Source organism: Neoarius graeffei, chromosome 27 (assembly GCF_027579695.1).
Source record: "Neoarius graeffei isolate fNeoGra1 chromosome 27, fNeoGra1.pri, whole genome shotgun sequence".
Lineage (NCBI taxonomy): Eukaryota > Metazoa > Chordata > Actinopteri > Siluriformes > Ariidae > Neoarius > Neoarius graeffei.
The window spans coordinates 18,775,142-18,789,021 of record NC_083595.1 but is presented as its reverse complement, the minus strand read 5'-3'; the positions used below and the strand labels follow the sequence as shown (position 1 = coordinate 18,789,021).

The window sequence follows — 13,880 nt, the reverse complement described above, 5'->3', positions numbered from 1 at the left end:
GCATGCATATTTTATACACACACCAGAGAGAGAGAGAGAGAGAGAGAGGGAGAGAGAGAGAGCAGTATGCAGACTAAATAATAAATAAACACATTTGTGGGTAAATTATATGACTCCGTGATACCTGCATGTTTTGGCTTTTGGTTGTGATGTGATGTACTGCTGATGATGATAATGATGCTGCTGATGATGAATGCTGTTTGGATGTAACTACTGGTATAATCTAAATTTTTAATTCTTTCAGAGAGATTGTACTGATGGCAGTTGTCTCAAGTTTCATTATTAACTGTCGTGGCTGTTTCTTTGTTTGCCCGGCAATATGGTGGATGCTGCATGAAAAACAAAAATCTGTGACATCAGTGAAAGTCCTCTATAAGAAGAAACCTCACTCTGGGATAGTTTTTAAATAATGTGTAATAGTGGGTAAACAGACTGCACTTTCTATTATTTCCTAGACTATCACTAAAGATTTAACACATTTTTGATACTGTCTTAACCAAAGACTTATCTTGAAGGCCAACTTTAATGTGCCACATTGATAACCACAATATAAATTTAGGAAGTCCACCAAGGCCAGTGAGCTGTAAACATAGTAGATTATCACTAAAATGCTAAAATAGCATAAAGAAAGCATGACAAAGATATATTGCACACACATGATGATTTACTACACTGGGATACAAAATGCATAAAATAAAAGACTGGACTGCCTGACTTTGATGTTAGACATACACAAGCATTTTATTATTATGTCTATAAAAGCTGTTTTTGGTATATTTTAGGGATGCATGTAACTGACCACAGACTCTTTCAGTGCAGCAGCTGTTGTCATCTGCCAGGCTCATGACGATCTCGCCTGCTCGTGTACAGACTGGATAGGGAATGTCACCACATTCAAATTCTACAGGCACAATGCCATCACTCTCACATCGATACATACAGCATCCATTCACTGATGCCTTCCAAACCTCACCCAAGGCATGGGGTTCTCCAAAACTATCTGTACAGGCTGCGGAAATAAATACATACCCAGTATAAAGCACTTCTTGTCATTATAGTAAGACAGAAACAGAGAGATGACACATTGAAATTGGGGAAAAAACAGAGGAAGACGCACCCACTGAACCACAACAACAATAGTAATAAAATAGAATTAGCAAGAAAGACAGAGAGTGAAACAATACAGTGTACAAAAATTGTTCAATGGCCTAGTAAATTTAACTAAAATATATATTTGCATCAATACATAAAATGCAGAAACAGTTTCTTTAAAATTAGTTACATTTAGCATAGATATAGTAAATCCTGATTTTAAATAATTGTTTTATGTGCTTGGCTCACATGTCTCTGTGTGTGTGTGTGTGTGTGTGTGTGTGTGTGTGTGTGTGTGTGTGTGTGTGTGTGTGTGTGTGTGTGAAGTCAAGTTTATTTGTATAGTGCTGTAACAACTGTATGTCTGTAACAACAGACATTGTCACAAAGCAGCTTTACGGAAAATCAAAGACTTGAAACGTATAAGCTAATTTTATCCCTAATATATTTATTTATCCCTGATGAGCAAGCCTGTGGCAACGGTGGCAAGGAAAAACTCCCTCAGATGACATGAGGAAGAAACCTTGAGAGGAACCAGATTCAAAAGGGAATCCATCCTCATTTGTGTAATAATAGATAGCATGATTATTAATAACTTGGTTCTATAACTGTGTCCTATATAATCACAAAGTACAACTGTGTAACCAGGAAATTCATTATGGTTTAATGATCAAGTGTATTCCGTGTGTGTGTGTGTGTGTGTGTGTGTGTGTGTGTGTGTTCGTTCCATTGATTTGCATGGAATGTAACTGAAAAGATATATTTACCTCGCCCAGGACGGAGTCCACCAGGGGGTGAGGTATTGTTTTTGGTCTGGTTTCTTTCTTTCTTTCTTTCTTTCTTTCTTTCTTTCTTTCTTTGTTAATAATATTATGGGAAAACGGCTGGATCAATCTTCATGAAACTTTCAGGATAGATGGGCATTGGTTTCAAATAGAACCTCCAACATTTTGAGGGTCATCCAGTTAAGGTCACTAAAAAGGTCAAAATCATTTTTGTTGTAGCCACTGCCTCATACAGAAGCACTAGGTCATCGTGCTGTAAGAATGTAAGAATGTAACAGTTGCGCACTGCGCATACACGTGTTCCAATTAAACTGGCCAGTGAGTGTATACAATTCGGTTCACCATTCGAAATAAATGGACTAGACTAAAGAAATCACTTTCAGACATGTTTGTGCTTATTACAGAGGGGAAGTGTGTTCCACTGAGCTCTAGCGCTGGGTCATTTTTGGTCATGGCGACAGCATGCGTATGTCAGCATCGGTTCAGAGGTTTCAGTTTCAAAAACTGTAAGAGGTAAGAGTAGAATAATATAAAGTACAGACACCTGGTATATTTTACTTCTGTGATTTTTTAATTGTTCATTTTTGGATTATGCTTCATTTTGGTGGCTAATGCCTCATAGAGTAAATGTATATGCTATATTTACTGTATGGACATGGTATCAGAAAATTTTATTTATAAGCAGTAGCCACATGTACCCATAGGGTACCTATTTTTTTCATGATATCTTCCTTCAGGGCGGCACGGTTGTGTAGTGGTTAGCGCTGTCGCCTCACAGCAAGAAGGTCCTGGGTTTGAGCCCCGTGGCCGGCGAGGGCTTTCTGTGCAGAGTTTGCATGTTCTCCCCGTGTCCGTGTCGGTTTCCTCCGGGTGCTCCGGTTTCCCCCACAGTCCAAAGACATGCAGGTTAGGTTAACTGGTGACTCTAAATTGACCGTAGGTGTGAATGTGAGTGTGTAAGCGTAGAGCCAAAGCTACCGCTGAGGCTCGCCCACGGGAGCACCACTCCTCTCCGCGTCACGTGTCGAACAGGTTTACTCTCCTTAGTGATGCACCCACTGAGAAACCTCAAAGAGCTCTGGTTATAGGGGACTCTATCATACGGCACGTGAAATTAGCTCAGCCTTTAGGGGCACCAGCAGCTTTAGTCAGGTATATACCGGGAGCCAGGGCGCCGGACATAGCAGGTAATCTTAGGGTCCTAGGCAAGCACAGGTTCTCAAAGATAGTTATCCATGCAGGAGCTAATGATATACGCCTTCGTCAGTCTGAGGTTACTAAGAGTAACTTTGTAGAGGTGTTTAAATTAGCGAAGGCGATGTCCGATGCTGTAGTATGCTCTGGCCCCATCCCAATGCGGCGTGGCGATGTAGCTTACAGCAGGTTATGGTCGCTGAACTGCTGGCTGTCCAGGTGGTGCTCTGAAAACAGTGTGGGCTTTATAGATAATTGGGCTAATTTTGAGGGCACTGCTGGCCTGTTAGGGCGGGACGGTATCCATCCCACTCGGGAAGGTGCTGCTCTCATTTCCTGCAGCATAGGTCATAGTCTCAGAACAGGCCTAGTTAATTTCTGACAATCCAGAGCCAAGGCCAGGGAGCAGACGAACAGGCTAAACCGACTGTCTGCTAGCTGCACAGAGTCGTCACTCAGGGCCCACTACATCGAGACTGTGTCTGTTCCCCGAGCTCAACAAAAAGGTAGAAATTTTCAGAGAGTTTGTTCCAGTAACCTAATCAATATAAAATTAGATCAGACTGACTGTACAGCTGCTGCCAGCACCTTTGATCTAAAGGTGGGGCTATTAAATATTAGATCTCTTACATCTAAAGCGCTAATGGTTAATGAACTCATTACTGATCAGGAGTTTAATGTACTGTGTTTAACAGAAACATGGATTAAGCCAAATGAATATATAGCATTAAATGAAGCAAGTCCTCCTGGATACAGTTATATACACCAGCCTCGTCTAACTGGCAGAGGAGGAGGCGTCGCGGTTATTTATAACGATTATCTAGGTGTAACACACAAACCTGGTTATAAATTTAATACATTTGAAGTTCTTCATACTCATATAATGTATGTAGCCTCAAAAAATAAGTCTACCCAGTTAATTCCATTGCTTATTATTTACAGGCCCCCGGGGCCATATTCTGAGTTTCTTTCTGAATTTGCAGATTTTATCTCAGATCTGGTTATTTCCTTAGACAAAGCTTTAGTTGTCGGAGATTTTAATATTCACTTTGATAACCCAGAAGACCCTTTAAAAACAGCGTTTGTGTCCATCTTAGATTCAGTCGGGATTAAGCAGAATGTCATAGGACCGACCCATAATGGTGGTCACACCCTTGATCTAATACTAACATTCAGATTAAACGTAGACAATATAGTCATACTTCCACAGTCTGAAGTTATCTCAGATCATTGTCTCATCTCATTCAAAATATGTCTGAGTAATAATATATGCACCTCACCACGCTACTGTATTAAACGTACTTTCACGTCAACTACTGCACAGAGCTTTATAAATGATCTCCCAGAGCTGTCAACTTTGATTGGGTCACTGTCAGCCCCTGCAGAACTCGATCAGGCAACTGAATGCTTAGAGTCAACATTCCGCCATACTTTAGATAATGTAGCTCCTCTAAAAAGGAAAATGGTCAGAGACAAAAAATTAGCACCCTGGTATAATGATGACACTCGCACATTAAAACAGACCACTCGAAAATTGGAACGTAAATGGCGTCAAACAAAATTGGTAGTGTTCAAATTGGCGTGGAAGGAGAGCTTCCTGAAGTATAAAAAAGCTCTTAGTGCTGCGAGATCAACATATCTCTCCTCCCTAATAGAAGATAACAAAAATAATCCTAGATTCCTATTTAATACTGTAGCAAAATTAACCAGGAATAAGTCCACTATCAACACATGCACACCTGCAGTATGTAGTAGCAACGACTTCATGAATTTTTTTAATGACAAAATTGAGACTATCCGACAAAAAATTCAAACTACTAATTTAAGGTTAGACAATGAAAGTGACCTTGTAGTTAACAATATAACTGTATCAGATCATCAGTTAGAATGTTTTACTCCCCTAAAAGAAACTGAATTACTCTCATTAATCTCTACATCAAAAGCCTCAACTTGCGTACTAGATCCCTTACCGACACATCTATTCAAACAGATAATGCCTGGAGTAATTGAACCGCTTCTAAAAATAATAAATTCTTCTCTTATGATTGGCTATGTACCCAAATCCTTTAAACTAGCAGTTATCAAACCCCTGATTAAAAAACCTGACCTTGATCCCTGTCAGCTGTCCAATTATCGGCCAATATCAAACCTCCCCTTTATCTCCAAGATCCTTGAAAAAGCTGTGGCACAGCAGTTATGCTCATATTTACATAGGAATAACATCCATGAAATGTATCAGTCAGGATTTAGACCTCATCATAGCACAGAGACAGTACTGGTTAAAGTAGTAAACGACCTACTGTTGGCGTCTGATCAGGGCTGTGTCTCGCTACTTGTGTTGCTTGACCTTAGTGCAGCATTTGATACCATTGATCATTCCATTCTTCTGGATAGACTAGAAAATGTTGTGGGAGTTAAGGGAATGGCCCTCTCCTGGCTCAGGTCTTATCTAACTGATCGTTATCAGTATGTCGATATAAATGGTGATATTTCTAGACGTACCGAGGTAAAGTTTGGTGTTCCACAAGGTTCTGTCTTGGGTCCACTGCTTTTTTCTCTATATATGTTACCTTTGGGCGATATTATTCGTAAACATTGTATTAGTTTCCACTGTTATGCTGATGACACACAGTTGTATGTCTCTGCAAAACCTGATGAGAGACACCAGCTTAATAAAATTGAGGAATGTGTTAAGGACATTAGACACTGGATGCTTATAAATTTCCTTCTGCTTAACTCTGACAAGACTGAAGTACTTGTGCTAGGACCACATAAAGCTAGAAGTAAGTTTTCTGATTACACAGTAACTCTGGATGGCCTTTCTGGTTCTTCACGTGCAGCAGTAAAAGACCTCGGAGTGATTATTGACCCCAGTCTTTCATTCGAAACTCACATTGATAACATCACCCGGATAGCTTTCTTTCATCTCAGAAATATTGCAAAGATAAGAAATTTAATGTCATTGCATGATGCAGAAAAACTAGTCCATGCTTTCGTTACCTCCAGGTTGGATTATTGTAATGCCTTACTGTCTGGATGTTCCAATAAGTGCATAAACAAGCTCCAGTTAGTTCAAAATGCCGCAGCAAGAGTCCTTACTAGAACTAGAAAATATGACCACATCACGCCTGTCTTATCCACACTGCATTGGCTCCCAATTAAATTTCGTATTGATTATAAAATACTACTATTGACCTTTAAAGCACTAAATGGTCTCGCACCACAGTACCTGAGTGAACTTCTGCTCCTCTATGACCCGCCACGCCTACTTAGATCAAAAGGTGCAGGCTATCTGCTGGTACCTCGTATAGTGAAGGCTACATCAGGGGGCAGAGCCTTTTCTTACAAAGCCCCACTGTTATGGAACAGCCTTCCAAGTAATGTTCGGGAATCAGACACAGTCTCAGCATTTAAGTCTAGGCTGAAAACATATCTGTTTAGTCAAGCCTTTTGTTAATGGTGTTTATGAGGTAAAGGAGTAGATCTGGAGGGTCCTCAGACATAGAGTGTTTTGGTAAACTGGGATGTATGGATGCTGTCAGTCCCCACTCGCTTGCTCACTCGAGTTTGTTGACGGTGCAGTGGCTGGCTGCTTTATGTCCCGGGGCTCCCTCATGCCTGTGTTACCTTCTGGCTCTCTCCTTTTAGTTATGCTGTCATAGTTAGTTGCCGGAGTCCCTGCTTGTACTCGGTGCAATATGTATACTGTTCCTACTTATTCAGGTGACATTGGGCATACCTAACCACCTGTGTTTTCTTTCTCTTCCCCCCCCCCCCCCCCCCACCCACCCCAAATCTGTCCCTCTGAGTTACATGGAGTCAACAGGAAATCTTTTGGTGGAGACGGTGGGGACCTCGACTGGCTATCGTAGCCTGCAGGGAATCGGCCGTCAGACGTTCTGTCGCATGTCCCAGACCCGGTGAAATGTAACTGAATTGTCTTGGCCAGGCCTAAGGGTCCCATCTGCATCTCATCATTGCTGAGGAGTGTGCTCCCATCACCCAATCAAGCATCCAGCCAGAGCAGGTCATGATATATTTTTTACCATATTAACATGCCATTGTGCGTCATGCCTGATGTAAAGACTCTCGTCTCTGCGAGCCTACCACACAGATTTAATACTTGTCATTTTTAGGGCATACCTAACAACGTGTTTTCTTTCTCTCCCCCCCCCATCTGTCCCTCTGAGTTACATGTTGATCCTGGGATTGAGATGCTGGCCTCTTCTGCCCCTCGGACCTGCTTGATCCATCCTGGTGCCCTGTGTCTGGTCGGAGTTTTATCGCCCCACTCCTGTGAAGGACGGCCCCATGAGGACAGTTGAGGGTTATACCTGTTAAAACTGTTAATATTATAGTCAGGCTGTCTGTTGTTGCCCAAATGAGGATGGGTTCCCTTTTGAGTCTGGTTCCTCTCAAGGTTTCTTCCTCATGTTGTCTGAGGGAGTTTTTCCTTGCCACTGTCGCCACAGGCTTGCTCATTGGGGATAGATTAGGGATAAAATTAGCTCATGTTTTAAGTCGTTCAAATTCTGTAAAGCTGCTTTGCGACAATGTTTATTGTTAAAAGCGCTGTACAAATAAACTTGATTTGATTTGATTTGATTTGAATGGTTGTCTGTGTCTATGTGTCAGCCCTGTGATGACCTGGCGACTTGTCCAGGGTGTACCCCGCCTTTCGCCCATAGTCAGCTGGGATAGGCTCCAGCTTGCCTGCGACCCTGTAGAACAGGATAAAGCGGCTAGAGATAATGAGATGAGATATCTTCCTTCATATTCATCATAAGTACTACCAGGCGAGGTTTGTTTTGGCTGGCAACACTTGTTATTTTTGCTTCCAGTTCATCTTTCAAACAAATCATTTTTAATTGAGACGTTTTTATTGCTTTACTTATGTTTATTCTATAGGGTGGCACAGTGGTGTAGTGGTTAGCACTGTCGCCTCGCAGCAAGAAGGTTCTGGGTTCAAGCCCAGTGGCCGGCGAGGGCCTTTCTGTGTGGAGTTTGCAGTAGGTGTGAATGTGAGTGTGAATGGTTGTTTGTCTCTGTGTCAGCCCTGTGATAATCTGGTGATTTGTCCAGGGTGTACCCTGCCTCTTGCCCATAGTCAGCTGGGATAGGCTCCAGCTTGCCTGCAACCCTGTAGAACAGGATAAGCGGCTACAGATAATGGATGGATGTTTATTCTATTTTAAATGATGATTGTTACACAAATGAATATAAAGGTATATTAAATCAAATACATTATTGTGGCAGTGGGGGCATGGTCAAATGCCAGCTTGTGAATGGAGAACAAGGACAGGGAAGGTGAACGGCAAAACAATCACACCTGTGTCATCAATGGGGTCTGTGGGTGTTTGTTGCAGTGACTGCTGAGGGGCCTATATGGAGGGAGGAAGCAGAGAGGAAGGGAGAGCTTCCCTGCGTGGTGTTTGTGCACGTGTGCAAAAAGTAAATAAATTGTATATATAAAAATTAAAACATAAAAAACCCTGAAAAGCTTAAATAAAAATTGCCCTGCAATTAACCCGCCTGTCCTAGCGCTTCAGTCTTCTTCCCTACCCCAGAGACCATTAGAATTATCTTTATATTTAACTTTGATGCAAAGCATATGCACACCCCTTCTAATGCACAACATGGGTCAGAAATGACCCGCATTCATTTTCCAGGTTATTTCATGCTGACTGAGTTTTTCTTTGCTCTATCTTTTGAAATCAATTTATTTTATGATTGAATATTCCAAGTATTCTTTAAATATCTTGTTTTTAATTATCACAAATCTCATCTCATCTCATCTCATTATCTCTAGCCGCTTTATCCTTCTACAGGGTCGCAGGCAAGCTGGAGCCTATCCCAGCTGACTACGGGCGAAAGGCGGGGTACACCCTGGACAAGTCGCCAGGTCATCACAGGGCTGACACATAGACACAGACAACCATTCACACTCACATTCACACCTACGGTCAATTTAGAGTCACCAGTTAACCTAACCTGCATGTCTTTGGACTGTGGGGGAAACCGGAGCACCCGGAGGAAACCCACGCGGACACGGGGAGAACATGCAAACTCCGCACAGAAGGGCCCTCGCCGGCCACGGGGCTCGAACCCGGACCTTCTTGCTGTGAGGCGACAGCGCTAACCACTACACCACCGTGCCGCCCATTATCACAAATCATTAATTTAATTTTTTCTTCCCTACTTTATGAACAAAAATACTTTTTATATTACTACACATGGGTCATCCAAGTGTGATTTAAAATTAAATGTCTTAATACTATAATAATAATTTGTTTCAAGTAATTACTTTAGCAGTGAATGGGGCCAGTTATTTATTTATTAACTATGTAGTTAGCTAAGCCAACTACAATAAAATTAGCTAACTATGTCAACAGCTAGGTAGCTAATAGTAATTACTTGTAACTTTCTGACAAGTATTCTACTCACTCTCAGGGTAACCTAAACATAATCAATTTTTTTCTAAGGTAATGTTAGAACAATTGAAAAACATTACTTACATGTATTAGATGGGCAAAGGGCGCTGTGCTGAGCTGTGAAATGTCTGACACAAACACAATTCACAGTTCCCACCAAACGCTGTAGTAAATGCATGCGGGTCGTTTCTGACCCATGTGTGTAAACTTGATGTAGAATTACAAAAGCTGTGCTTGTTCATAACTTAAGAAAGGAAAAATAAAAATGATGATTTGTGCTAAACAAAAACAAGATATTTACTGCATATTTGGAAAAGTAAATGACAAAATTAATTTATTTCAAAAGTATATCATAGAAACACTCAGCCATACATGAAATAACCTGGAAAATGAATGCAGGTCGTTTTTGACCCATGTTGTGCATTAGAAGGGTAGTGATACAAAAAGGGTTTTTATTCAAAAAGTAAGAAAGGAAAAAATAAAATAAGGATGTATGATGATCAAAAACAAGTTAATTGAGGAATACCTTGAATACTGAATGATGGAATTAATTCATTGCAAAGATATAGAAGATAAAAACTCAGCCAGGTCACTTTTGACCCATGTTTTGCATCGAAGGGTTAAATTAAATTAAATATAAAGGTAAATTAAATCAATTAAATCAAATATTGCCTGTAACAGTCACATAATAATGTTGACTTTTTGGTGTTGAGCCATCAAACCTTTTTTAAATTTTATTTTAACTGTGTGGAAAGAAACAGAGAGGAGAATAGGGAGGAAAAAGCATACCACACTTGACAGGTGAGATGCAGAGTGCAGAATATGGTCGATGAAGTAAAGTCCCCTCTGGACATATGCATCCCTCGGACATGCTTGAACACTGTACAGCATCATACTCAAACTCCTTATTCAGACATGAAGGAGCTGTGCAAGCAGGCAGACATGCCTGGTATTGCAGTATCCCAGGACACACAAATGCTACAAAGAACACATAAGAGAATTCACAGAATTTATAAATACAAAAATACAGCTGCATAAATCAGTTCTATGTTCAAATTTGACAGCTATTACTTTGTAATCTACCACCTGTAACATTTCACTTTTACATACATGCTTCAGCATATGAAAAATTCTGATAGGATGAGTGAAGCTTTTCACACATGTATGTGCATGAGACCATTTCAGTATATCCAGAAGGCACTTCAGTATATCTGGAAGGCAATTCAAATTTGGTTCCCCGCTCGCTTTTCACTTCACGTATGTGGTATTAACAAAACATAGTTTTTTATTTACAATTTGTTTTACATTGACTTACATTTTACATTACATTTACATTGACAATTCTGAATGGAAAATATTTTTTTCTGAATATTTCAAGCATGTATTTTATTTTTTTTTTATATGCTAGGAATTTAATTCTGGTCTATTTATTGCTGAAATAGGATTCCAAATACTCTGTAAGCATTCCATTCTATTATGAATCAGAAAAAATATTATAAATCACAGCACTTTTATTTTTTAAAGTACTTAATCTGCTTCAACAACGTTACACAAAGGTCAATACATAACAGTTGAAAATGTCGCTTAATTCCACAGGGTGTTGATAATGGTGGACACTGGTGAAAGTGATCACTATTATCGAAATATCATGTGACTTCTCAAATGTGTGTTTAGATACAAAATGGAGACTGTCAAATGAAAGAGTAAGAAACAAAGTAGGTTTTGATAAGGATATCATGAAATATCTGTGAATTTGATAAGTAAAAACATGTCCATGACCTTTCCACCATGCTTATCTGCGATGATAATGTCTGGGTTTTTCTCAACTTGCTGATTGTGCTGAAAAAAATTCCATCTCAGGTAACGAGCTCTATCATCAGACAACAAGATCAAAGGATGAGGTGGGGGGGGTCTTCTGGTTGATTAATTAACCAATAATAACTTGTAACTGAAACTCACCTTTGCAAAATTGTTTTTTATTGGTAAATCTGAAAAGGTGTCGATAATTATGGACTGTCGATAATTGTAGCCGCTGCTCTACTATAATTATTTTTACAGAGATTATTTCATTTTTTCTCTGATACAGTGCATCTTTCATATATTTCTTCTTCCTTTCTATTTATGACAGTTGCTGAAGCAGGATTATTTTCTCATGTTATTTTCCATTTTCACGTCATTCTCACAGTCACGTCTTAACAATATTTATTGGTCACATAATTCACATCACACATGAATCAATCCTGACAGAGTTCAATAACATAGATTATTCCTCAGTGCTCACAGTAATATCTCACATTTCATTTTCTTTAATACACATTGGCTTTTTTATACTAATGAATTGTTATATTGATCTTATTCTTGTTTGATATAGTTATAAATAGAGGGCGGCACGGTAGTGTAGTGGTTAGCACTGTCACCTCACAGCAAGAAGGTCTGAGTTCGAGCCCTGTGGCCGACGAGGGCCTTTCTGTGTGGAGTTTGCATGTTCTCCCCGTGTCCGCATGGGTTTCCTCCGGGTGCTCCAGTTTCCCCCACAGTCCAAAAACATGCAGGTTAGGTTACCTGGTGACTCTGAATTGGCCATAGGTGTGAATGTGAATGGTTGTCTGTGTCTATGTGTCAGCCCTGTGATGACCTGTAGACTTGTCCAGGGTGTACCCCGCCTTTCACCCATAGTCAGCTGGGATAGGCTCCAGCTTGCCTGCGACTCTGTAGAACAGGATAAAGCAGCTAGAGATAATGAGATGAGATGAATTTGTATGGAAATATTTTCTAATAAATGTAGTATTCACTGGCTTCCAGTAAGCTACAGAATTGACTTTAAAGCATTGCTGCTGGTGTACAAATCTCTAAATGGTACAGGGCCCAATTACCTCTCTGATATGTTGCAGCGGCCTAACCCAATCAGATCTACCAGATCGCAGCAGAAAAATTTACTGTTAAAACCTGTTGTTAAAACAAAGTGTGGTGAAGCAGCTTTTAGCTACTATGCAGTACAGCTATGGAACCAACTGCCAGAGGACATCAAAAATGCTCCTGCTGTTGGCAGCTTCAAATCTAGGTTAAAGACCAAGCTGTTTTCAGATGCTTTCTGCTAAATTATTAATATTGTCATCTCTACATGTTTTAAACTCTTTACTTTTACAGTCTCTGCATGTTTTAAATTTTACTTAACTTTTATTCTATTTTATTCTGCTGTTTTTTTTGTTTTTTTTAATTGAACTTTTATTTCATTTTATTATTTTATTTCTACTATTGTTTAATTCTTATTATTTTTCTTCCCCATTTATTTTATGTAATTTTATTTTCTGTTGCTTACTGTTTTGCTTTTACTTCTGTAAAGCACATTGAACTGCCACTGTGTATGAAATGTGCTATATAAATAAACTTGCCTTGCCTTGCCTAGTATTAAAATAATTGTTTTGTTATAATTATGCAGTGAATTGTACTTAATTTAGGGCTTGTTTAATTTTATTATTATTAGATGATTGATTGTTTATACATAATTTGTAAGTATAGCTACAGATTGATATCAATCTGTTTCTGAATAATTAATTTGTAATATATACATGTAACTCTCTGTTCCATCCATTATTTGCATGATTAGCTTCATTTCATTTTTCATTCTGTGTAATATTATTTATTTATTTATTTATTTATTTTATTTCATTGCAGATCTGGAACAGTACATGCTTCCAAGCAACAAGAAATGACTTTACTTTTGTGGACCCTGACCCACATGCTGTCTTCATCTCTGTGTAAACCAGAATTGTTCTGTCATATTGTAATGTACACTTTGTTTTCTTCTCTATTACGCATGTATTGTTTATGTATTTTTGATTTGGTCAAATAATAATAATAATAATAATAATAATAATAATAAAGTATGCCCGCCTTGCTTTGGATCACCACCTTATTCATGGTGATGCACTTTGCGTGTCCCAGTGACCCCTAGAGCTTTATTGGCTGCAGTTTCACACTCCTGGTAGGGTCTCCCATGCCAAACAGGTCAAAGGGTAGGGGCTAGACTAAGGGTGATCCCCCAAATGCCTTGTGGGTATCTTCGGGAGGCGTAAAGGCTAAGGAATAAACCTGAATAAATCTGGAGTGGAGCCCTAAGGTGGTTGAACAGTGTGTTACATTGCCTTCCGGCAACTTCTGCAGCTGCACTGGTACCAAATTGTATTGGTTCATCCTTTCCTTTGGGTTATACCAGTAACACTCCAGAGGGGAGCCTTGATATCTGGGCAGCCCAAGGCTTCCATATCCTTCTGCCCAGGCCTTGCAGCACAAATGGAGAGGACACTCCATTGATGTCATGCTTGATATCGACAAAACACAGGAAATGATAGTTACCGGTGATAAGCCTCATCCAATT

General features: G+C 39.7%; 1 protein-coding gene across 1 annotated transcript in view; it reads right to left on the bottom strand.

Moving 5' to 3' along the window:
• otog (otogelin) overlaps positions 1 to 13,880 on the bottom strand; it is a 550,025-nt gene that overhangs the window by 96,385 nt on the left and 439,760 nt on the right. Inside the window, exons 42-43 of the mRNA XM_060911543.1 lie at positions 10,292 to 10,480; positions 800 to 1,009 (exon numbers count right to left, since the gene is read on the bottom strand). Of these exons, the coding sequence (XP_060767526.1) occupies positions 800 to 1,009; positions 10,292 to 10,480 (399 nt within the window). The remainder of the gene's footprint in view (positions 1 to 799; positions 1,010 to 10,291; positions 10,481 to 13,880) is intronic.